The 26,379-nt window shown below is 40.4% G+C and overlaps 1 protein-coding gene across 3 annotated transcripts in view; it reads right to left on the bottom strand.

Moving 5' to 3' along the window:
- Positions 1 to 26,379, bottom strand: part of abhd12 (abhydrolase domain containing 12, lysophospholipase) — a 158,364-nt gene that overhangs the window by 54,700 nt on the left and 77,285 nt on the right. For all 3 annotated transcript variants that reach the window (XM_073051492.1, XM_073051494.1, XM_073051493.1), the window contains one exon: positions 968 to 1,097. In XM_073051492.1, coding sequence (XP_072907593.1) covers positions 968 to 1,097 — 130 coding nt within the window. The remainder of the gene's footprint in view (positions 1 to 967; positions 1,098 to 26,379) is intronic.

Consider the following 26,379-nt stretch of genomic DNA (forward strand, 5'->3'; position numbering starts at 1 on the left):
GCAGTGTTCAAAGCTGTTCAAAGCGTGGGAAAAAAGTAGCGGCTTATAATCCGCCATCTACGGTAGTTTCATTATGGTAATTAAGTACAGTAGAGTCCAGTTAATTGGGATTCATTGGGTTCAGTACGTTTTGGCCAATTAAGAAGCTGTTTCAATTAGATAAAATTTCATGGAAATAGTTAACACATATAAAAAAGACAAACTACTAATCAAATTAATAACAAATTATGCATTTGAATGAAATACAGAACAAACTGGAACACTATGAATACTGCAACAGTACTATAAAACTGTGGTTCCTAATAGCTATCAGCTGAGGAATTCATCCAGTGTAAGCTACCGTGTTCTTTTGATTGACTGTAAATTAACTAAGATAGCGCAGACATCTGGTGCTGATAATGGACAGCCTTCTTACAATGTTTTTGACAATTGCATCCTCCAAATCTTCATTTTCATTGTAACATTCAAGATGATTGTCGATAACTTCAAATTCTTTGTAGTTCCCAACTTGCTAAAGTAGTGAAATAGTTTAATTTTCACTTCCAGCTATTTCTGACATCGGCAAGCCTGAATGCTTGAAATCATAGTGAGCAAAATCTTGCCAAATATTAGTGACAAAGATCACTGCTTTTTGAACACAAACACACTCAACTGACACAATTTTAAAAATGTTCACTCTAAGCACAGTGTAGTGTTTAACAACCACATAAATGCACATGATTGACGCAAGTTAGAAACTTTGGCAACAGTCTCCTGTCCCAATTAAGCAGCATAGTGTCTCCAATAAATGAAGTGAATTTCTCAAATAGTTCTTTAAGAGTTGTCCAAATAAGTAGTTGCCCCAATTAACCAGAATCCACTGTACTTCCAATAATAGTGCACAACAAAACAATGGAAGAAATCAACCACCAGTTACTAAATAAAAATTATTTACTTAAAGCCAGCTCACAAACAAGTAGTTACTTACCCTGTGCCTAGTGAGTGGCCCCAGATGTAAACAGAACTCTTACCACTCCTCGCTTTCAACCAATTGTAGGTGTAGATTGCATCTGTGGTCATTCCACTCTCAGAGGGAGTTCCTTCGGAGTCTCCCCATCCTGAATACAAATTACAAATCAAAATTAGGGACCGCTTTCACACACCTTCAGTATTTGATTTAAAGTTGATTTTGAAACATAACACATTTAATTTTAAAATGGAAAGCAGCCTGATAACTTCAAAGAAACTCAAGATTAAGTTGTTTTCTAAGTTGCAATTTTGTTCCCATTTGTTCAAACTGCTACTAATGTACAACATTCTGCAATAATACAACAAACTATGTTATCAAAAAGCAGTGCAATTTAGAAGGCATAAAGCAGTATGCACACCACCAAGTGGGAATTAAAGCATACTCAAAATAAATCCAAAACTACATTGCATGAGAACATAAGAAAATGGATGGGCCAAGTGTTCCCTCGAGCCTACTCTGATGATCTTTTAACAACTCCGTATTTTATCTCTCAATTGCTTACAAAATGTAAAATCTACCAATCTCTGCTGTTAAATACACCCAGGAATGGAGTAGCAAATATAGTCTTATAGTTCACAAAGTCTCAGTGAGGAGATTGCTCCTCAGCTCAGATGTAAATGGTTGATTGACTCTTTAGTGCAAGACTGTGTCCTCAATATACGTGGACACAGGTGATCCTCTCATCAACTGATTTAAACTATAAAAAGTGAATATTCAAGAACCACCAAGACACCAGATAATTTTCCATAGCATTGAAAATTACTCACTTCTGCCTCCTCTTACGTTAATACATCAGCCCCAAACTTAGGGGCTGTCATCTGTTTAACAATCTCTTGCTTGACTCTCTTTTGAATGCTCATTTACACTACACACTGTTTTTCCACTTTACAACCGGCCTGTTTCATCTTTAAAAATATTTACTTATCCAAAAACTGCATTCAAAAACCATGATAAAGGAGTAATCAGTCCTCCAATTCATAAGAAATAAATGTGGGGGTAGGCTTTTCAGTCCTGCATGTCTGTTAGGTAATTCAATAACATTAGGGCCAATCTTCAGTGTCACTTTCCTACTTTAACCTGATACATCTTATTCTCTAATAGTCTACTGACTTGCCTTCAATACTGCAGACAATGAACCTCTTAATACCCTCAAGTAGAGAATTCCAAAGATTCACCAGCATCTGCAGAGAAGAAATTTCTTCTTGTTTTTCTTGTGTCTTCATTTCCACATCATGACCCCAAGTTCAGACATCCCAACCAGAGAAATACCAACTTTACATTTATCCTGTCAAGCCCATAAGAATTTGGCACTTTTCAGTCTTCATTCTTCCAACCTCAATATGATATAGGCTCCATCTATTTAATTACTATAAATTCAACATCCAGAAATCAATCTGGCAAGGCTTCATTGCATTCCCTGTATTGAAAGAATATCCTCCCTAGTTGAAGTGAACAGAACAATTTATGATATTCCAGATGTGCTTTCCTTAGGGACTTGTACAATTGAAGTAAAACATCTCAACTCTTGCTTTTAATTTCTCTTACAATAAAGGCCAATATACCATTTCCCTTGCTAAATCTGCATGTTAACTTTCAACAATTTAAGTACCAAGTTATACAGGTCTTCCAAAAACCAGCACCTTTCAAAATCCCATCATTTAAAATCTAACTTCCTATTTTACTATCCAAATGGATGACCTCACATCTTTCTAAATTATTTTCTCATTATATTGCCAAACACTCTGCTATTCAATTAATCTGTCTATATCCTCCCGAAACCTTTTCAATCCAGGAAAGTGTGAAGTGATTCACTTTGGAAAGTCAAACTTGATGGCAGAGTAGAGGGTCATTGGCAGGATTCTTAGTGGTGTGGAGAAATAGAGGGATCTTGGGTTCACATCCATAAATCCCTCAAAGTTGGAGTGCAAGTTGATAGGGTAGTTAATATTACAGGTGTAACACGCTGTAAGATTTCACTGCTAATGTAATGGCTTCTATGTAATGCCCCACTGTTAAGGTAATGGGTTTCTCTGTAGCAGCAATGTTTGGGTAATGACTAGAGATAACGGGACTTTGGAATGCAGGGGCTATCCAATGGGAGAAATGTTCTTCTTTCTTGTGTGTCTAGGAGCCGGGATTTTCACGGTCTTTCGTCAGGGAATGGAGGGAGTTGGAACACCATCGGACAAAGTGGACTGAGGAGCAAGGGTCCGAGAGCCAGCTACGCTTGGAGGTCGACAGGAACAAATGAACGAACAATAAGCTCCAACGATGCGCAATAGACTTTTTCCTTAAAATGGGCCCTTTTACTTCTTTATAAATCTTAATCTGGATAGAGGGTCAGTTAAGTTCAATCATTTAATTGCCTATGCTATACTGTCTGATATTTTGCGCTGCAGATTTGTAACTGGGCAGCACATCACACAGCATCCACACAAATGAGATTTCTTAGTTTGGCGGGGCCAGAAGTTGTTTTCCCCTAAACGAACACATGCTGGCTGAGCCTGAGGGTTACAAAGGTATTAATCCTCAACAATAAATGATAAGTTAGGCACAGATATAATGTGTATTTTTTGACAAATATCTTCATTGCCTCCGTTAACAAACACGTGAATTTACAAACCTAAATATCTGTGTGTACAGACACTAGGTCTCAATGACCCCCCACCAAACAGTCAAAGAATAGAAAAATACCCAGGAAATCTAGCCAGCACTGGCCAAGCATTCCTATTGATTCTGATGTGGGGTCACCCACCTTTGCAATAGTTGATCTCTACACAGTTGTCGCTGCCTGTGCTTTTGAAATCTCTATTCCTATCCTTTTCTTTATTAGATTAATCTATCATCTTTCAACTCAGGCTCAGGCTCATCTGACTAACCTGTGTCAGCCTCTCATAGGATCTGGCCCAAGACAAGCAATATCACTTTACAACTCTTCCTCCAAACTTGTGCCTCTGGTAACTTCTTTTGCTCTTTCTAGGTCATTTGAGTTCAGGCTGTTCTTTCTACAAGCCTGCCAATTTTACATAACCAAATAACCAGTTTCTTATCTGGAAATTGTCTCCTGTTCAGCATATCACCAACAGGAGATTCATTGTGTCCATGTTCAGTTGCTCTGAATAAGCTATCCCTCAGCAAGAACCAGCTCACCAAACAGTTCACAAAAGGTGGCTGCAAGAACACTCTCACAAAATAGCAACCTCCATTCCTGCAACCACATGACAAGAACAAAGACATCTACCGGTACTTTGTCTGCTTCCATTGCCCTTGCCTCATTTATGTTCACTGATCTGCAGATTTTAGTTCTTTCTGTCCAGCATTAATATAGTGTCACACACACAATGCTGGAGGAACTCAGCAGGCCAGGCAGCAAGTATGGAAAAGAGTACAGTCAACATTTCGGACCAAGACCTTTCGTCAGGACTGGAGAAAAAGAAAGATGAGGAGTCAGAGTAAGAAGGTGGCAGGAGGGGAGGAAGAAATACAAGGTGATAGATGAAACTTGAAGTGGAGGGTAGGAGTGAAATAAAGAGCTGGAAAGTTGATTGTTGAAATAGATACAGGGCTGGAGAACGGGGGAATCTGATAGAATTCAATTACCCCAGCTCTTTAAATTCACCACCCCTCAAATCATCATAAAGTTATGCCTCCCTTGTATTCCTTCTGGGAGGAAGACGCTGGCTGTCCACTCTCTCAATAATACAAGGGAGGCATAACTTTACGATGTTTTGAGGAAAATATGGGGAGGGATTTTAGAGGTAGTTTTGTTTAATCCAGGGATTAGTAAGTGCTTAGAACACACTGCTGGGGTGGTAGGAGAAGCAGATACATTGGGGACATTTAAAGAGACACTTAGATTGACACATGGAAGAAACAATTTCAAATGGAAGTCTCATGTCAGGATTCCAAGGGCTTTCATCCATGCTTATAAAACAAGCCTGAAATGTCACGTCCAAAACCCAATGCTCAGCACATTTCCACTAACTGCACCCATTGACCCATTGATAAATCTTTAAAAATTAGGCTGAGCTTTTAATTTAGCTTTTAGGTACATTTTTACTATATATCAATTACAGCAGATTACTATTATATATAGTTTGTACAATTAATTAAAACTGGATAATTCACAGGTGGGACAGGACACTGATTAAAAAAATCATTGTGATTACCCATTCTCAGATATATTCATAACTAGTTATACCTTTTAAGTGCATTACGGAATACTTCCTAACATGCAGTTCTTAAAAAAATGATTTCTAAACCTGCAAGATGGGTGTTGAGGCTTTGGTTAGGTTGCAAAAGAGGTTTAAAAGGGTGCTGCCTGGAATAGAGAACATGTGCTATAACAAGACCATAAGACAAAGGAGCAGAAGTCAGCCATTTGGCCCATCAAGTCTGCTCTGCCATTTCATCATGAGCTGATCCAATCTCCCCTTTCGTCCCATTCCCCCACCTTCTCACCATAACCTGTGATGCCCTGACTGCTCAATCTCTGCCTTAAATACACCCAATGACAAGGCTTCCACTGCCGCCCGTGGCAACAAATTCCATAGATTCACCACCCTCTGGCTAAAAAAAAATTTTTGCATCTCTGTTCTGAATGGGCACCCTGCAATCCTCAAGTCATGTCTTCTCGTACTAGACTCCCCCACCATGGGAAACAACTTTGCCACATCCACTCTGTCCATGCCTTTCAACATTCGAAATGTTTCTATGAGGTCCCCCCTCATTCTTCTAAACTCCAAGGAGTACAGTCCAAGAGCGGTCAAACGTTCCTCATATAATAACCCTCTCATTCCCGGAATCATTCCAGTGAATCTTCTCTGAACCCTCTCCAATGTCAGCATATCCTTTCTTAAATAAGGAGCCCAAAACTGCACACAGTATTCCAAGTGAGGTCTTACCAGTGCCTTATAGAGCCTCAACATCACATCCCTGCTCCTATACTCGATTCCTCTAGAAATGAATGCTAAGATTGCACTCGCCTTCTTCACCACCGACTCAACCTGGAGGTTAACCATAAGGGTATCCTGCACGAGAACTCCCAAGTCCCGTTGCATCTCAAAACTTTGAATTCTCTCCCCATTTAAATAATAGTCTGCCCGTTTATTTCTTCTACCAAAGTACATGACCGTACACTTTTCGACATTGTAATTCATTTGCCACTTCTTTGCCCATTCCCCTAATCTATCCAAGTCTCTCTGCAGACTCTCTGTTTCCTCAGCACTACCGGCCCCTCCACCTATCTTTGTATCATCAGCAAACTTAGCCACAAAGCCATCTATTCCATAATCCAAATCGTTGATATACAACTGTTACGAATGTGCCGCAACTCTGAAGGGCCGAAGGGTACAAAGTCGCCCCCTCCTTTTTGAGAATCGCAAGATCGCTATTAATTCGGGTCTGGGACCCAGGAAATGAGAGAGAGACACGCAGAATCCACAAGGTTTGGAATGTGTCCTGGCCTCAGCGAAAACGGAACCATTGATAACGGCTATTGTCTCTTGGAGACGGAATTGTGTATTGAGTACTCTACTATTCATTGAAGCCCCTCAGGGGACGACCAGAGTGGGCTGGTTGAGGGATTGCATCATCCCAACCTGATTGACATCTGAGACCCCGTGAGTAAGGATAAAAGAGGGTCTGGGGAACAACCCCTTCAGACGCACCAGGAGAAACGCTGGAAATCCAGTGACAGCGTTTTATAGCGAACACCGGTGAGGGCTTGTGTGTGTCCTCCCTTGCCAGGGTGGCGGGCTCATCACGGAAGAACGGCTTAGCTAAAGGAGAGGCCACAAGTGAACGACCACACCAACGAGACTCCGACGGATCGAAATCATAAAAGGAAAGCCGGCAAGTTTTTCTCCCAAATCTCTCTCTCTCTCTCCAACCACTGCAACCCAGCAGTCCCCAAAGGCTGCAGCCTGCATGAACTGAGTGAACTTTATATTTCCATCGGACAATACATTATCCCCTAGACAACGATAGAGCTTATTTCTTATTGATTATTATTACACCCACACTTTTAGATTTAGTATTGACGATGTATATTATCTGTATATTTGCATTGATATTATTTTTGTGTATTTTTACTAATAAATGCTGTTAAAAATCATATCATCAGACTTCAACGGACCTCTCTATCTTTGCTGGTAAGTGACCCAGTTACGGGGTTCGTAACACAACGTAAAAAGAAGCGAACCCAACACAGACCTGTGTGGAACACCACTGGTAACTGGCAGCCAACCAGAATGGGATCCCTTTATTCCCACTCTCTGTTTCCTGCCAATCAACCAAAACTCTATCCACGTATGTAACTTTCCTGTAATTCCATGGGCTCTTACCTTGTTTAGCAGCCTCTTGTGCGGCACCTTGTCAAAGGCCTTCTGAAAATCCAAATATACAACATCCACTGCATCTCCCTTGTCTAGCCTACTTGTAATTTCCTCAAAAAATTGCACTAGGTTTGTCAGGCAGGATTTTCCTTTAAGGAAACCATGCTGAGTTCTGCCTATCTTGTCATATGCCTCCAGGTACTCCGTAACCTCATCCTTGACAATTGACTCCAACAACTTCCCAAACACCGATGTCAAGCTAACAGGTCTATAATTTCCTTTTTGCTTCCTTGCCCCCTTCTTAAATAGCAGAGTGACATTTGTAATCTTCCAGTCCTCCGGAACCAGGCCAGAATCTATCGACTTTTGAAAGATCATTGCTAATGCCTCCGCAATCTCCACTGCTACTTCCTTCAGAACACGAGGGTGCATTCCATCTGGTCCAGGAGATTTATCTACCCTCCATCTGGTCCAGGAGATTTATCTACCCAAGAGATTGGACATATCTAGGTTGTTTTTTCTAGAGCTGTGAAGGCTGAGGAGAGATACAATCTAGGCTGAGAAGATCATGAGAGGCAATAGATAGAGTGGACAGACAGTATCTTTTCCCCAAGTCTGAAATTTCTTATGCCACAAGGCATGCAATTAAGGTGAGAGGGGGCAAGTTCAAGGAGACGTAAAAAGCAAGTTTTTTTTTCCACAGAGAATGGTGGGCGCCTGGAATGTGCTGACTGGGGTGGTGGAAAAGACAGATACATTAGGGATTTTTAAAGGAACATTCAGATAGACACATGAATATGAGGGAAATGAAAGGATAGGGACATTGTATAGGCAACTGATTAGTTTACTTGTTTACTAATCTAATTGATTTGGCACAACTTTGTGGGCCGAAGGGCCTGTTCCTGTGCTGTAATGTTCAATATTCTATGTACCCAGCTATACTGGGTTATTGAAAATGTTGTGGTCAATAATAGACCAAAAATGTCTGCATAGAAATTTAAGTAAAAAACATCAATTTTGTATACTAGTGCAATTTTAAGCACAATTTTTACCCTGAATATTGACTTCACTTCAAGTACAAATGCTACAACTTGACCTCTTCTGATCCTTTTCACTATGTACATCAGGAACAACAAAAGACCTCAAATAAGACACAGGATCAGAATTAGGCTATTCCATCATGTCTGATTTATTATTCTTCCCAATCCCATTCCCTTGCCTTCTCCTCATAACCTTTGACAAACTGACTAGTCAAAGGCCTGTCAACCTTCACCTAGAATAGATATCTCTATTCTAAATCGACATCCTTCTATACTGAGGCTGTGCCCTCTGGTCCGAGACTCCCCCACTACAGGAATCATTCTCACCACATTTATTCTATCAAGGTCTTTCAATGAGAACCCCCTCGTTCTTCTAAACTCTAGCAAGTACAGGCCCAGAGCCATCAAACACTCCTCATATGTTAACTCTTTCATTCCTGGGATCACTCTCATGAACTCCTCTGGACCCTATCCAATCCCAGCTAATTTTTTCTTCAATAAAGGACCCAAAACTGCACAGAATAATCCAAATGTGGTAAGACCAATGCCTTATGAAGCCTCAGCATTACACCCTTGCATTTATACCCTAGTCCTCTCAAAATGAATACTAACAATGCATCTGTCTGCCTTACCACTGTCTCAACCTGCAAGTTAACCTTTAAGGAATCCTGCACGAGGATTCCAAAGACTCTTTGCAGCTCTGATTTTCAATGGCTCAATGGTTCCATTTAATATCAGATAATGTATACAATACGATTTTTGAATTTTCTTCCCATTTAAAAAGTCCATGACTTTATTCTTTCTGCCAAAGTGCATGAGTCCAACCTGTTTAGGTCCTTCTGCAGACCCTGGTCCCTCAACACTCCTTGCCCATCTACCCATCCTCTTTTATATTATTAGATAGCTTACCTTCAGGTTTCATTGTTTCGTTCTTTATGGCTTTTTAGTTGCCTTCTGTTGGGTTTTTAAAAGCTTCCAAATTCTCTAGCTTTCTAATAATCTTTCATGTATTATACAGTATCCCCTCGTTTTGCTTTTATGCTGTCTTTGACTTCCCCTACCAGCCACAGTTGCCTCATCCACCCTTTAGAATACTTCTTCATCTTTGGAATGTCTTTCCAGTGCTTTCCAAATTTTGCTCAAAGGCCAGCCATTGCTCTTCTGCCAACATCCCCGCTAGCATCCCCTTCCAATCAACTTTGGCCATTCCTTTCTTATGACTCTGATTCCTTTAATCAACTGTAGAGGAATCTCAGAGTTATATACAGCATGCATACTTTCTTGAACTTTGAAAACTGATCTACCCATTTTTAGCTTCTCTTCAAACTGCAGGGCGAACTCTATCATAGAATGGATTTCTTCACCTTAAGATCCCTAATCAAATCTGGGTCATTACATAACACCCAATCCCGGACTGCCATTCCCCTAGTGGGCTCAACCACAAGCTGCTCTAAAAAGCCACCTCATAGACATTGTACAAATTCCTTCTCTTGGAATCCAGCACCAACCTGATTTTCCAAATCTACTGTACCTGCATATTGTAATCCCGACAATTATCACAAATTTGCCCTTCTTACATGCCATTTCTATCTCCCATTGTAATTTGTAGCCCACATCCTGACTACTATTCGGGGGCCTGTATATAACTCCCACCAGGGTATTTTTACCCTTGCAGTTTCTTAACTCTGCCTACAAGGATCCTACATCTTCTGATCCTATGTAGCAGCTTTCTAAGGTTTTTATTTCATTTTACCAGCACAGGCATCCCACCCCCTCTGCCTACCTGACTGTTCTTTTGATACAAGGTGTATCCTTGGATGTTAAGCTCCTAACTATGATCTTCTTTCAGCCACGACTCAGAGATGCCCACAACATCATACCTGCCAATCTCTAAATGCACTATAAGATCACCTACCTTATTCAGTATACAGCGCATAATTTTGATTTTGGCCCACTATTGCACTTCAACCCATTCCACTGACTGCAATTTTGCTTTATCAGCTGCATGTCCTTCCTCACAGACTCACAAGACATTTCATCTAGTTGTAAACCAGCTACCACATACTTACCTTTATCACTCCACTTCTCATACCCCTGCCAAATTAGTTGAAACCCTCCCCAACAACTCTACCAAACCTGCCTGCAAGGATATTAGTTCCCCTCAGGTTCAGGTGTCACCCATTCTTTTTGCACAGGTCACATCTTCTCCAGAAGAGATCTCAATGATCCACAAACTGGAAAACCTGCTCCCTGCTCGAATTCCTCGGCCATAATCTGCCAAATTATCCTATTTGTTATCTCATTGGCACATGGTACAGGCAGCAGTCCAGAGATTACTACCCTAAAATACACACAAAATGCTGGAGGAACTCAGCTGTCTGGCCTGCTGAGTTCCTCCAACATTTTGTGGGTGTTGCTTGGATTTCCAGCATCTGCAGATTTTCTCTTGTTTGTGATTAGATTACTACCCTGGAGGTCCTGCTTTTCAGCTTTCTACTTAATTCCCCTATATTCTCTCTTCAGGACCTCCTCCCTCTTCCTACATGTCATTGGTGCCAATATGTACCAAAATTTCCGGCTGTTTACCCTTCTTTAGAATGCCATGGACCCGATTCTGAGACATCCCTGACCCTGGCACCTGGAAGGCAACATACAATCTGGGTGTTACTTTCACTTCCACAGAAAGCTGCTTTCTGCTCCTCTACTAATCGGATCCCCTATCACTACTGCACTGCTCTTCTCTCCCCTTCCCTTCTGAGCCACAGAGCCAGACTCAGTGCCAGCGATCTAGTCGCTGCGGTTTTCCCAGTAGGTCATTTCCCTTCCCCCCTCCACAGTATCCAAAGCAGTATAATAATTGAGGGGAACAGACAGAACTGCACTGGCTGTCTATTCCATTTCCCTCTCCTGACAGTCATCCAGTTAGCTGTGTCCTTCAACTTAAGAGTGACTACCTCCCTGTAGCTCGTATCTATCCCCTCATTTTCTTATACGAGCCATAGGTCATTGAACTGTAGATCTAGTTCCTAAGGAGCTGCAGCTCGTTGCACTTCATGCAGATGTGGTTATCAGGGAGACTGGAGGTCCCCAGAATTCCTACATCTCACACCAAGAACATACCACTACCTCCAGATCCATTCTCAGCACAATAGCAATTACTAACAAAACAAAAACAACTTACTAGAAATTTAGAGTCTGCATGAAAGAGCTAATATGTGTTTTCCAATAGTCATTTATATTTGCGCAAATGCAGCCTCCAGTGTATCAAACATTTGAGGAAGAGAGTAGCAACAGATAAAATTTCCAAGGAATATATTCTGGAGGTGTCTCCCCTTCCCATACAAAATAAATTAATTTCAAACAGCCAGATACGTGATATTCCTTAACAAAATATTCAAAACAGGGCAGAGGCATTTCAAAGTCTCAACTAAACAGGAAACGTTATGTCGGACAAAAACTCTTTATCTCTGTTTTGAATGCAATCAGTAACAGCTTGAACAGCCCCAGAGCATTAAGAATTCCAACAATTCACTGCTGAGTAAGAAATGTCTCTCATCTTGGTACTAAATTACCTACCCGAGTTCCAGATTCCTCAACTAGAGAAAATGCTCTGTTATAAGAAGGAAAGATTGAATAGGCTAGGCTTCTATTCTCTAGAGCATAGAAGAATGACAGGAGATTTTCAGGAACTTGAAGCTGCTCACTCTTTCTATTGCTGAGCCCTCAATGATGATGGGTGTGTGTCCTCCCAACTTCACCCTCCTGAAGTCCACAATCAGTTCCTTGGTCTTGTTGATGTTGAGTACAATCAGCTGATCTATCTCATTCCTGTACACCTCCTCAACGCATTCAGCAAACAACAGTGATGTCATCGGCAAATTTATAGACAGTGTGCGACTTGTTCCTAGTCACACAGGCCACAAGACAAAGGCGCTGAATTGCACCTTTTGACTCAGAGTCTCCTCTGCCATTTGATCATGGTTGATTTATTTTCCCTCTGAACTCCATTCTCCTGCCTTCACCCCGTAACTGCCAATGGCCTTATTAACTAAGAACCTATCCACCACCACTTTAAATATACTCAATCACTTGGCTTCCACTATCATCTGTGGCAATGAATTCTACAGATTCACAACCTCTGACTAAAATGTCTCCTCATCTGTTCTAAAAGGATGTCCTATTCTGAGGCTATGTTGTTTGGTCGTAGACTCATCCAGTATTGGACCAATCCTCTCCATGTCCATTATTTAAACTTTTCAAAATGTGGCAGGTTTCAATGAGATCCCCTTTCCCTCATTTTTCTAAACTCCAATGATACAGGCCCAAAGACAAAGTTCTTCAAAAGTTAACCATTTCATTCCCAGGATCATTCTCATAAACCATCTCTGGACCCTCTCCAAGGCCAACACATCCGTTTTTTTAGATATGGAGCCCAAAACTGCTCACAATACAAATGTTGTCCCACCAATGCTCTATAGGGTCTCAGCATTACATCCTTTATTTTATGTTCTAGTTCTCTTGAAATGAATGCTAGTCTTCCAAACTACTTTCAGAAACTCCAGCTTTTCCTGCTCTGCCACCAACGCTGCTAGCCATCACATTCTGATCACTCGTCTCCTCAGGGTTCCTTTACCTTAAACTCCCTAATTAAATCTAGCTCATTACACAATACACAATTCAGAACTGCCTTTTCCCTAGTGGGCTTGACCACAAACTGCTCTGAAATGCCATCTCACAGGCATTCAACAATTGCTTCTCTTATGATCCAATACCAACCCGATTTTCACAATCTACCTGCATATTGAAATCCCCAAATGACTATCATAACATTGCCCTTTTTACACGCCTTTTCTATCTCCCATTGTAATTAGTACTCCACATCCTCGCTACTATTCAGACTTGTATATAACTCTCATCATGGTCTTTTAACCTTGTGGTTTCTCATTTCTACCATGAGGATTCTACAACTTCTGATCCCATGTCACTTCTTTCTAAGGATTTGACTTCCTTTTTTTAAACCAACAAAGTCACCCTACCCCTTCTGCCTACCTGCCTGTCCTTTCGATATGATGTGTATCCTTGGATGTTAAGCTCCCAGATGTGATCCTCTTTCAACCACGATTCTGTGATGCCCACAATGTCATTTCTGTCAACCTCTAACTGCATGCTATCAGACATGGGTGTAGAAAGAGTAGAGCAGTTGGTTAAGTGCGCAGCCATGAGCTGCAACTGCATAGACCATCAGCGAGCTCGAGATATTATTTCCGATCTGCACTGACTATGGTCTCTAAAATAAGGAAGTCAAACGTCCAGTTGCAAAGCAAAGTACTGAGACCCAGGTTTTGAAGCTTGGTGATTAGTACTGAGTGGATGATGGTGTCGAATGCTGAGCTCTAAACAGAGGTTTACTTGTCTTTTTACTGATTGGGAAGGTTTGTTACTACTGCACAGGTGGGTTTAAACAAGAGTTGCAGTGGGATGGGAACCAGAGTGCCAGAACAGGTAGTGGAGTGGTTGTAGAGACATATGTCCTTAAGACCTCAGACAAAGTCGGGAATCAAAAGCTTGAGCATGGTGGGATTAATGTTCTGAGCTGCATATATTTCAATGCAAGAAGTATTGCAGGAAAGGCAGATGAGCTCAGGGTATGGATCTACACATGAAATTATGATATTGTAGCTATTAATGAGACTTGGTTGCCAGAGGGGCAGGACTGGCAGCTCAGTATTCCAGGGTTCTGTTGTTTTAGATGTGATAGAGGTGGACGGATTGAAGGGGGAGGGGTAGTATTACTAGTCAGGGAAAATATCACAGCAATGCTCAATCCAAACAGACTGGAGAACTCATCTAGTGAGACTTTATGGGTGGAACTGAGGAATAAGAAAGGCATGACCACATTAATGAAGCTGTATTATAGATTACCCAACAGACTGTGGGATCTAAAGGAACAAATTTGTAGAGAGATTGCAGACAGCTGCAAGAAACACAAGACTGTGATAGCAAGTAATTTAACTTTCCACATATTCAAGTCAAGTCACTTTTATTGTCATTTCAACCAGAACTGCTGGTACAGTACATAGTAAAAATGAGACAACGTTTTTCAGGAGCATGGTATTACATGACCCAGTACAAAAAATAGACTGAACTATGTAAAAAAAAAGAGAAAGCTACACTAGACTACAGACCTACACAGGACTACATAAAGTGCACAAAAACAGTGCAGGCATTACAATAAATAATAAACAGGACAATAGGGCAATGTGTCAGTCCAGGCTTCGGGTATTGAGGAGTCTGATAAGCTTGGGGGAAGAAACTGTTACATAGTCTGGTCGTGAGAGCCCGAATGCTTCGGAGCCTTTTCCCAGATGGCAGGAGGGAGAAGAGATTGTATGAGGAGTGCATGGGGTCCTTCATAATGCTGTTTCCTTTGCGGATGCAGCGTATAGTGGTGGTGGGAAACTCTCAGAAACTCCAGCTTTTCCTGCTCTGCCACCAACGCTGCTAGCCATCACATTCTGATCACTCATCTCCTCAGGGTTCCTTTACCTTAAACTCCCTAATTAAATCTAGCTCATTACACAATACACAATTCAGAATTCACCATGATGGTGGGAAGATGATCTTCTCAGCTGACCTCACTATCCGCTGCAGGGTCTTGCGATCCGAGATGGTGGTATTGACTGGGACTCCCATACTGTAAAGGGACTAGATGGATAGATTTTGGCAAATGTGTTCAGGAAAGTTTCCTTAATCAGTATGTAGAAGTCCCGATGGGAGTGTGCACAATGCTTAATCTGCTATTAGGGAATAAGACAGGACAGGTGACAGAAGTTTATGTAGGGGAAAATTTTACATCTAGTGATCATAATGGCATTCGTTTCAAGATAATTAAGGAAAAGGATACATTGGGTATTTGGGTTGAGATTCTAAAAATTGGAGAAAGGCCAGTTTTGATGGTATCAGAATGGATCTGGCAAGTGTGTATTGGGACAGGTTGCTTTCTGACAAAAGTGTACTTGGTAAGCTGGAGGCCTTCAAAATTGAACATTTTGAGAGTACAAAGCTTGTATGTGCCTGTCAGAATAAAAGGTAAGGATAACAGGTTTAGTGAACCTTGGTTTTTGAGAGAGATCGAGGCCCTGGTTAAGAAAAAAATTTGGAAGTGCATAGCAGGTATAGGCAGGTAGGAACAAATGAGGTACTTGAGGAGTACAAGAAATGCAAAAGAACACTTAAGGGCTTCTAACAAATATGTTAAGAGCAGAAGGATTGCAAGGGACAAAATTGGTCCTCTGGAAGATCGATATGGCAATCTTAAATGGATTTTTACCTATATTTACTTGAAAGATGGTCAGTCTCTATAGAAGTGAGGCAAAGCAGCAGTGAGGTCATGGATCCTATACAGATTACAGAGGAGGTGTTTGCTGTCTTGAGGTAAATTAGGGTGGATAAATCCCTAGGATCTGACAAAGTGTTCCCTTGGACACTGTGGGAGGGAAGTGTAAAAAGGGACCGGATATATGAGCGTTTGGATAGACAGAGACTGATTAAGGATCGTCAGCATGCTTTTCTGCAAGGTAGGTCATGTCTAACCAATCTTATAGATTTTTTTGAGGAAGTTACCAGGAATGTTGATGAAGGCAAAGCAGTGAATGATATCTACATGGACTTCAGCAAAACATTTAATAAGGTTCTGCATGGGAGGTTGGTGAAGATTCAGTATTGACATTCAAGATGAGGTGATAAATTGGATTAGACATTGGCTTTGCGGGAGAAGCCAGAGAGTGGTAATAGATGGTTGTCATTCTGACTGGAGGCTTGTGACTAGTGGAGTGCCACAAGGATCAGTGCTGGGTCCGTTGCTGTTCGTCATCAATATCAATGATCTGGATGATAATGTGGTTAGTTGGATCAGCACATTTGTGGATGACACCAAGATTGGGGGTGTAGTGGACAGCGAGGAAGACAATCAAAACTTGCAGTGGGATCTGGATCAGCTAGAAAAATAGGTTAAAAAATGGCAGATACGATTTAATACAAACAAGTGTGAGGTTTTGCACTTTGGGAGGACCACACAGAGTAGGTCTTGCGCAGTGAGGAATGTATCAGAACAAAGGAATTTGGGGGTACATGTCCATAATTCATTGAAAGTAGCGTCACAGGTAAATAGGGTCATAAAGAAAACGTCTGGCACATTAGCCTATATTGTTCAAATTACTGAGTACAGGAGATGGGATGTTTTGTTGAAGTTGTATAAGACGTTGGTGAGGCCCAATTTGGATGATTGTGTGCATTTTTGGTCACCTACCTACAAGAATGACATAAATAAGATTTAAAAAACAAATAAAATTTACAAGAATGTTGGAGGACTGAAGGACCTTAGTTGTAAGGAAAGATTGAATAGTTTAGAACTTTATTTCCTATAATGTAGAAGATTGAGGGGAGATTCGATAGAGGTATACAAAATTATAAGGAGTTTAGAGAGGCTGGTGGCGTAGTGGCATCAGCATCGGAATTCGGAGCGAAGGCTCCCGAGTTCGAATCCAGCCGGCTTCCTTGCACGCTTTCCATCCATGCTAGGTTGAGCATCGAGCTAGCAACTCGGCCTCGTAAAAACAAGAAAGCCTGCTATAAAAAATGCCGTCACAACAGCGTCCCAATGACTCCACTCAGAGTTAAGGGTTTTCTTCTTCTTCTTCTTCAAGAGGGTAAATGCAAGCAGGCTTTTTCCACTAAGGCTGGGTGGGACTACAACAAGAGGTCATGGGTTAAGAGTGAAAGAGGAAAACTTTAAAGGGAATGAGGGGAAACACCTTCACCTAGAGGATTGAGAGACTGTGGAACAAGCTGCCAGTGCAAGTGGTTGATACAATTTTGATTTCAACGTTTAAGAGAAGTCTGGATAGGTAGATGGATGGGAGGGGTAAGGAAGACTATGGTCTGGGTGCTGGTTGATGGGACTAGGCAGTATAAATGGTTTGGCATGGATTAGATGGGCTGAAGGGCCTGTTTCCCTGCTGTAGTTTTCTATGACTCTTTTCTAACTCACACTATGCTTGTTTAATTCTGGCAAATAATAACCCATTCAAACGTATCTTTCCCAGTGAGTGCTGATTCATCTCATCTTTAGATTAAATCAGCATTGCCGTCATGTACAAAAGGATCACACAAATTAGATATTAAAGTATGTGGTTGCTCATGGCAAAGTACCAGCACTCTGTCATCCTCAGTGCACTTATACTATTACAAAAGCACTTGGCCATTCACACTTCATCTGCTATCTCAAGGAAGTTATTCACATTTACCTTCCACAACACAAGGGTCAGAGAAAGGGCAACCATCAGCAAGAACATCTCTACTTGGGAAATGTAACATAACAATTTAATGCACTATTCAATGCACAAAATTAACCAAAATAAAATGAAAATTCTGATTGCAATAACTTTGCAAACTGGGCAAAAATCGACTGCAAGGAAAGAGTTAAATGTGATTCCTCCTTGGCACATGCCAAAATAAAATGGAATGGTGGGGCACAGGAATAGAGGGAGCAGGCACGGGAATTGAGGGGTGGGATCTGTGGTTCACCTGTGGCATTGTACAGATCAGTTCATTAAGTTGATGGTAAGTATTTTGTTGTTTGCTGAACAACTACTTCAGTAATCATTTGTCTTTCTTTCTGTATTGCATGTTTTAAATAACTGTAATAAAGTTATTTCTGGTAGCCTTCAACATGAGGGCAGTGCCTTCCTTTGTGAATTGACTTGTAAATGCCTTAAGTGGAATTAGAACAGAACGTGGAACAAATCTTAAAATAATTTCCATTACACTTGCAAGTTCTGGGCAAATTAACAAGAGCTGCACCAAATTTTTCCTCATTATTTTTACATATAGGTAGTAACTGATGCAAGGTTGTTCTCTATGATGGCAGTGCAGAATTGCACCAGCATGTTCTGAGGAAGATGGAATATTATCAACTGCCACAAGGAATACATTCTCTGCCACACCTTTTGTTAATGAAGCAGAAATGGTTCTCCCAAATGAGGTCCCACAAAATAATGATACCCAGGAACACAAATGTTGAAAAAGTACTAATTTTTGAGTTGTTGATCTGGGTGGAGAGGAAACACATTGCTCCCTTGGCATCAGTGAAGAGAACCTTCAAGACTGACCAGAATGGTTTGATGTGAATGATCTGGAGACTGAAGAATTAGTTAAGTTCAAATACAAGAAGTTTTCTGCATTGGAATCACTGTTGCTCTTCGAGAAAAAAAAAGGGGTGGCATGATAGCGTAGTGGTTAGCGCAATGCTTTACAGCACCAGTTGTAATATCGGGGTTCAATTCTCTCTGCCGTCTATGAGGAGTTTGTCTATTCTCTCCATGACCACGTGGGTTTCCTCTAGACGCTCCTGTTGCCTCTCACATTCCAAAGACATGCATGCTAGGGTTAGTAAGTTGTGGACATGCTATGTTAGTGTGGAAAGCATGGCGACACTTGCGGCTTGCCCAGCACAATCGCCACTGATTTGATTTGCTATAAACAACACAATTCACTGTATGTTTTGATGTACATGTGACAAATAAAGCTAAACTCTTTTTTTTTAAAAAAAAAGACACAGCTTTACAGACATCTGAAAGCAAGGACCCAGCTGAAAATCTGTGGTGGCAGTAAATTTCATGGATTCTACAGCACTGTCAGGGCCAACGACAGCCTCAACACCCAAGGGTTCATAAGGCCAAAAGACATAGGAGCAGAATTTGGTTATTCGGCCTATCAAGTATGCCCACCATTTGCTCTTGGCTGATTTGTTACCCTCTTAACCCCATCCTCCTGCCTCCTTGCCGTAATTTTTGATGCCCTTACTAATCAAGAACCCAGGAACCTCCACTTTAAATATACACAGTGACTTGGCCTCTGCAAATGCCTGTGGCAATGAATTCCACAGATTCACCACTGGCTTGCTAAATAGATTCCTCATCTCTGTTCTAAAGAGACAACCTTCTATTCTGAGACTCTTTTTATATCTGAAAAAAAAATGTACATTTATTTTGACACACAGCTCAATTTTTCGCAGAAACTTCTTATACATAATTTAATGCTTAAAGTACATTAACTCTTGGTTTAGACGGGAGATATACACATTCAAGTATTTCCAAAATGCTCAATATCCCAGTGTCAGCTAAGAATGGGAGTGAATTCACTAGGGACACAGAGCCTGCTGGAAGAAACACTTCAATCATGATCCTGTCCCTGACTGAAACATCCTTAATTCCATCCTACAGCAGCCTGGATGTCACCCCTGCCTAATAAGAAAATGAAAATGCCACATGCCAATTTAAAAAAAAACAAGGATTTCAGGGCAGTAGATTCCCAATATAGTTCCAAAACTCATCAGCAAAAAGTCCACAATTTCACTGACCATATGTAGGAAGGAATATAAAGATGTTTTTAATCATCTCAAGAAAGGAAGCCAGACTGGCTGTTTTAACCCCAGAGAGTCTTCCTGCTGTGGCCACAGTGAGAGTCAGCACAGCCCTTCTCAACCACCTCCACTGAAGCTGAAGAGCTTCTCACTGCATTGCAATGTGGATTCTGTCCACCCAGACGGTTGGTTTTTCAACCTGTGACATCTCCAAGGAAAATGCAGGGAGTTGCACCAGCCCAAACACATGGCTGTCCTCACCTCCCTAAAGATATTAGTGTCTTCATTTAAGAGACTGTGAAGAGGTTTCCGGTGACGTCATCGTCAAGAATGGCAGCTTAAGTCACTAGCTCCTCCGGAAAAACGTGTATTAAGCCCTGTTAACCCATCAAATATAATATTTTTTGAAAAATATTTGAACTGAAAAGAGGGAAAAAGGGGAAAAAGAATGGAAATTAAAAAAAGCGACACTGCAGAGCCTGCGGCCGAGAGGAGTGCAGCGAGTGGCTCTCCTACCCGACCGCATGCTAGCGAGGCGGGCGCTGGGCCTCGATCAGGCGAAGCAGCGAATATGTTCGAAATCCTGAAAGAGATAAAGGAGTTCCGGAAAGAAATAGAGCAGCAGCTCCGTGATATTAAGTCAGAGCTCGCCAGCATCAATCAAAAATAGCAGTGGCAGAGACTCGAGTTGAGAAGGTGGAAGATTGCGTTCAAAACGTGGAATGAATACTGAGTAAGACAATAAAAATATTACATCACCAAGAAGGTAAACTGCTTGACCTGGAGGGAAGATCATGGTGGAAAAATATCAAAATCTACAATGTTCCCGAAGGAGCGGAGGGCTTGTCTATGACGGAGATTGTCGGAAAGTTACTGCGGGACGCGCTGGAGCTTCCCTTGTCTATGGAGCTGGAAGTCGAAAGAGCTCATCATGCGCTCATTCTGAAACCTACCCGGGATAGAAAGCCACGCTCAATTATAATTAAATTCCTTCGGTACAGCACCAAGGCGGAGATTCTACGAAGGGCCTGGGGTAAGAAGAGTGTTTTTTGACAATTAATATATTTCAACCAAGAATCCCCCCCCCCCGCAGTCCTGCAGAAACGCAAAGAATACTCCAAAGTAAAGCAAGTACTAAAGCAAAAAAAGATTAGATTTTAAAACTCCTTACCCTGCTAAACTTCGAGTGTTTTATGTCAACGGGACGCAGTTGTACCAGACAGTGGAAGAGGCGACTACAGACATGAAGGCCAGAGGGTTGCCCGTCAGCCTGACCAAAATGAGGGGAAGCCTGGCAGAGGAATTATCCCGCTCCACTTGGGAAATAGTGCGAGAATCGAGAAGGCAGGAGACGGGAGGAGGCCGAGAAAAATATATCAGGAAGAGACCGGGAGTTTCCCAAAGACAGTCCTCACCCCCTTCAGAAGAGCCATAAGGTTTGGCTAACTTTAAAAATGTTGAGAAGCTAAACAGAAGCAAAAGTACACAGTGATATACCTATCTCGAGAAATACTTATAATAATGTGGATTTTATATTACTTAGTTGTTATTCTTTATTTGCTCACTTACTCCTTTTTCCCCACCAAAATGAGAGTGAGTGAGTGAGTGAGAGTGTGTGTGTGTGTGTGTGTGTGTGTGTGTGTGTGTGTGTGTGTGTGTGTGTGTGTGTGTGTGTGTGTGTGTGTGTGTGTGTGTGTGTGTGTGTGTGTGTGTGTGTGTGTGTGTGTACATGCACAGGAGTACACAGGGAAATCTTTTCTGTGTAATGGATTTGTTCACTGACTTTTATGAATACTGCAATGGGGGCCCTCAACTCACAAGTAGGAGGGGTTATCCCGCACAGCTAGACATCTCCTCTAGCTCAACGCAGGGTCATCTACTAGAGAGCTCAGCCTTGGAATCACACGTTCATTGCCATTTTTGTTATTATTTGCGTTTCTTGGTTCTTATTTGTTCACGGAGTAGATCAATTAAGTTTTATTCTAATTTCAATGATACATTGACAGATAAATACAGATGGCTAAGGACAAGGTAAAATTCATTTCTTTTAATGTCAATGGGCTATTAAATCCAATCAAACATAAGAGAATTTCATCCAAAATGAACAACGAACAAGCCCATGTAGTACATTTACAGGAAACTCATTTAAGTGATAATGAGCATAAAAAACTAAAGAGAATGGGCTTCACTAATCTGTTTTTCTCCTCATATAAATCAGGACATAGGAGAGGAGTTGCTATTCTTATCTCAAGTAAGCTAAATTTTGAAAAAGTATTCAAAATGGGTGATAAAGAGGGCAGACATATTCTGGTAAGGGGGAATACAGACGGTAATTCAGTTATTCTATTGAATATATACGCACCCCCGGGAAGTGATATTGGTTTCTTTCAGAAAATTACTGATATTATGGTAACGGAAACAGAAGGTCTCCTGATATGTGGGGGAGACTTAAATTTACAGTTACAACCAAACTTAGACTCTTCCAATAGAAAAACCTATGAAACAAAATCTTTACATAAGAAAGTTAGCACACTTTTTGAGGATGTTGGTTTAATTGATATATGGAGGGACCTTTTCCCGACAGAAGGGATTACACTTATTATTCTGCTCCCCATTCTGTATATACAAGAATAGACTATTTCATAACATTTGGAAAAGACAAAGACAAAATAAACACCTGTGGAATTGGGACAATAGATGTAAGTGACCATGCACCTATATGTTTATCTATTGATTTTGACCTACAACTAAAAATACTATTTGGAAACTAAATTCAAGTCTACTCAATGATCCGTACTTTAAGGAACGAATTAAAAAAGAAATTGGTCTCTACTTAGAATTTAATGATAATGGAGAGGTTTCACCTCCCATTTTATGGGATACTCTGAAGGCGGTCTTAAGAGGGAAAATTATAGCGATATCGTCATATAAGAAAAAAATAAGGAATAAAACATTAGAGGAATTACAAAATAGGCTGAAGGAACTAGAGAAAAAACAAATTGAATTTCGCACAGGATACATTAGGGGAAATTAAAAGAATTAGGAATGAAATAAATAATTTGGCTATGCAAGAAATCAGGAAAAACTTAATGTTTCTGAAACAGAGACATTATGAAAGTGGATCAAAATCTATGAAAATACTGGCGTGGAAACTTAAAAAAAAAGATAGCAGATAATATAATTCATAGAATTAGGGACCCAAGAACAAAAATGAAAAAAAAAGCTAAGTGAAATTCAAGAGGCTTTTGAAGTGTTTTACAAAACGTTATATTCCAAAGTTCCAGGGGGAAGCATAACCTAAATTAACACCTTCTTGAATTCTCTAGAGTTACCCACTTTAAGCAAAGAACAAAATAGGATGACTGCTGACATAACTGAAGTTGAATTAAAAGCTGCAATTAGTAGGCTTAAATTAAGCAAGTCACCAGGATCAGATGGGTATACAGCAGAGTGGTGCAAAGAATTTAAAAATGAGTTAATTCCTGCTTTACTCCCCACACTGAACTGGGCTCTAAAAAAGGCACAAATGCCACCCAGTTGGAAGGAAGCGATAATCTTAGCTATACCAAAAGAAGGCAAGGATAAAATGGAATGCGGGTCATTTGGACCAATATCTGTTCTTAAGGTAGATTATAGATTATTTACCTCCATCATGGCCAAACGATTAGAGGAGTTTCTACCCATACTGATATGTAACGATCAGACAGGTTTTATACGACAACGCCAGACACAAGACAATATATGAAGGACGCTTCACATTATGGATCATATACAAAAAAATAAAATCGAAGTAATAGTGATAAGCGTGGATGCTGAAAAAGCATTTGATTCGGTTAATTGGAATTTTCCTTACAGAGTTTTACATAGATTTGCTTTCCAAGACACAACTATTAAAACTATACAGACACTATATGACAGTCCTACTGCTAGGATTAAAATCAATGGATATTTATCAAATAGTCTTACCCTAGAAAGGGGCACAAGACAGGGTTGTGCATGGCCACCGCCACTATTCGTGTTATATCTGGAACCATTAGCTCAATACATCAGACAAAATGAAGATACCAGGGGAATTACTATTAAAGGGACAGAACATAAATTGGCTTGTTATGCAGATGACATTTTGATCTATCTAGGGCAACCAACATATTCTTTACCTAAATTGATGCAATCCTTTGATCAATATGGTCAATTATCAGGATACAAGATCAACATAGATAAAACCCAATTACTTTCATATTACTATAGCCCACCAAGAGAAATTGAAAGTTGATGCCCCTGGGCATGGCACACAGAGTCTTTCAAATATTTGGGTATCATTATGCTAAAAGACTTGGCAAAATTATCAGAATGTAATTATCAGCCTTTATATTTAAAAAAAATTAAGGAAGATGTGGCAAGATGGAACCCAATTCCTTTTTTCAGTCTCAGTTCAAGGATTGAGTCTATTAAAATGAATATACTGCCCAGACTGTTATATCTCTTTCAGACCCTACCAATAGAGATTAATCAAAATCAATTCAATGAATGGAACAAGATGCTATCAAGGTATATTTGGCAGGGTAAAAGGCCTAGAGTTTGTCTCACAACTTTGCAATTAGCAAAGGAAAAGGGGGGATGGGGCCTACCTTCTCTTAGAGATTATTATTTTGCAGCACAGTTGAGAGCTGTGATATGTTGGTGCAACCCATCATATGACCTCAATGGAAAAACATTGAGGAGCGGGTACTTCCCATCCCCATACAAGCAATTTTGGCTGATAACAACCTGCAAAGGTACATAATTTCTATTGATAACCCATGGGTGAAATTGATTCTTAAAATATGGAAAACTACAAACATTTGTACTATAAAAGAATATAATCTAGAGGGAGATATTGCAATTCTTAAATGGTGTGCATATGACTCGGATTTTACACCATATCAATTGGATGCTAGATTTAAGGACTGGACAGCTAAAGGAATTACAGTTCTTTGCAACATAATGAAAGAAGGAACTGTTTTGAAATGCTTAAAGAGAAACACTTATTAGAAAAACAAGATTTTTATCGGTATTTACAGATGCGACAGTATGTTAATATGACGCTTAAAAATGTAACCAAAGCAAGTACATGCTTGATAGAGCTATTTAGAAAAGCATATAATTCAGATAATGGTAGTAGAATCATTTCAAGCATGTATAAAGGGTTGACAAATCTTAAAACACATTCGACTTCATACATTAAAACAAAATGGGAGAAGGAAGGAGGGATAATTATATCTGAGGAAGAATGGACAACAATATGGAGGTATCAATGGAAGTGTACCAGTTCACAGAAATGGAGGGAGTTTGGATGGAAAAACTTGATAAGATGTTTTATTACACCCTCACAGAAATCCCATTATGATAGTAACCTCCCTGTTTGCTGGAGAAATCGTGGAAATCAAAATGCAAATTATATTTTTTGGGACTGCCCTGTTCTCAAAAACTATTGGAGGGGGATACACAATGCCCTACAAGACATCTTTAAATATGAAATACCCTTAGAGAGTAAGACCATATATTTTGGATATATACCTCAAGAATGGTTGAAAAGAGATAAATATTTAATGAATATACTGTTGGTGGCTGGTAAAGAGACTCTTACTAGGAAATGGTTATCACAGGAGAGCCCAACTTTAAATACATGGATGGAAATTACAATGGACATTTACAAAATGGAGAAGATAACAGCATCTGTTAATTATTAGCTGGAACAATTTGATTCATACTGGGAAAAATGGTTTAACTACATAATGCCTCATAGGCCTGATTTTATTCTCACAAATCAATGAATCTGTTGTAAAAAAAAGAGTGAGGAACAAGCTGCTATCTGGACGATTTAAATGCTGGGCCAGATTGAAAAGGTCAGGGTGTCAGGGCCAGTGTTCAGCTTCCTGCTCATGAGGTTTACTCATCTCTGCAATGAACTAAGGCTGTGGCCTGCAACTAATGGAGTCTTAGATCAGCTGTGACTGGCTTCATGGCTGTGGACCAATTTTTGTGAACTTCAGTTCTGAATGTTATTTGCTTAATGTTACTGTTTGTACAATTTTGCTTTTGTTTTTAAACTGCACATTGGGAGATTGATGGCCTTTTTTTAAAAATCAGGTTCTATTGGGTTTCTTTGCTTTGTGACTACCTGTAAGGGAGATGAATCTCAAAGCTGTATATAGTATATATACTTTGATAGTAAGTGCACTTTGAACTTTGAAACCAGGATACAAACCAAAGGGGTCAACAATAGAGTAACAGAGTCAACAGAACACTAAAGTACAGAAGCAGGCTCTTTGGGTCATCTAGTCCATGCCAAACTATTATTCTGCCTAGTCCCATCAATCTGCACCATAGCCCTTCATACTGCTCCCACCCATATAACCATTCAAATTTCTCTTAAATGAAATTATGAGTTTGTATTCCCCAATTGCTCTGTTCTATTGCACTCCTCAGTGTCCTCAGCTCACCATGCAGGTCCTACCTTTGTTTTTCTTCCCAAAGTGCAACATCTCACACTTGTCTGTATTAAATTCCATCTGACATTTTTCAGCATATTTT

The sequence above is a fragment of the Hemitrygon akajei genome, chromosome 7 (assembly GCF_048418815.1).
Source record: "Hemitrygon akajei chromosome 7, sHemAka1.3, whole genome shotgun sequence".
Lineage (NCBI taxonomy): Eukaryota > Metazoa > Chordata > Chondrichthyes > Myliobatiformes > Dasyatidae > Hemitrygon > Hemitrygon akajei.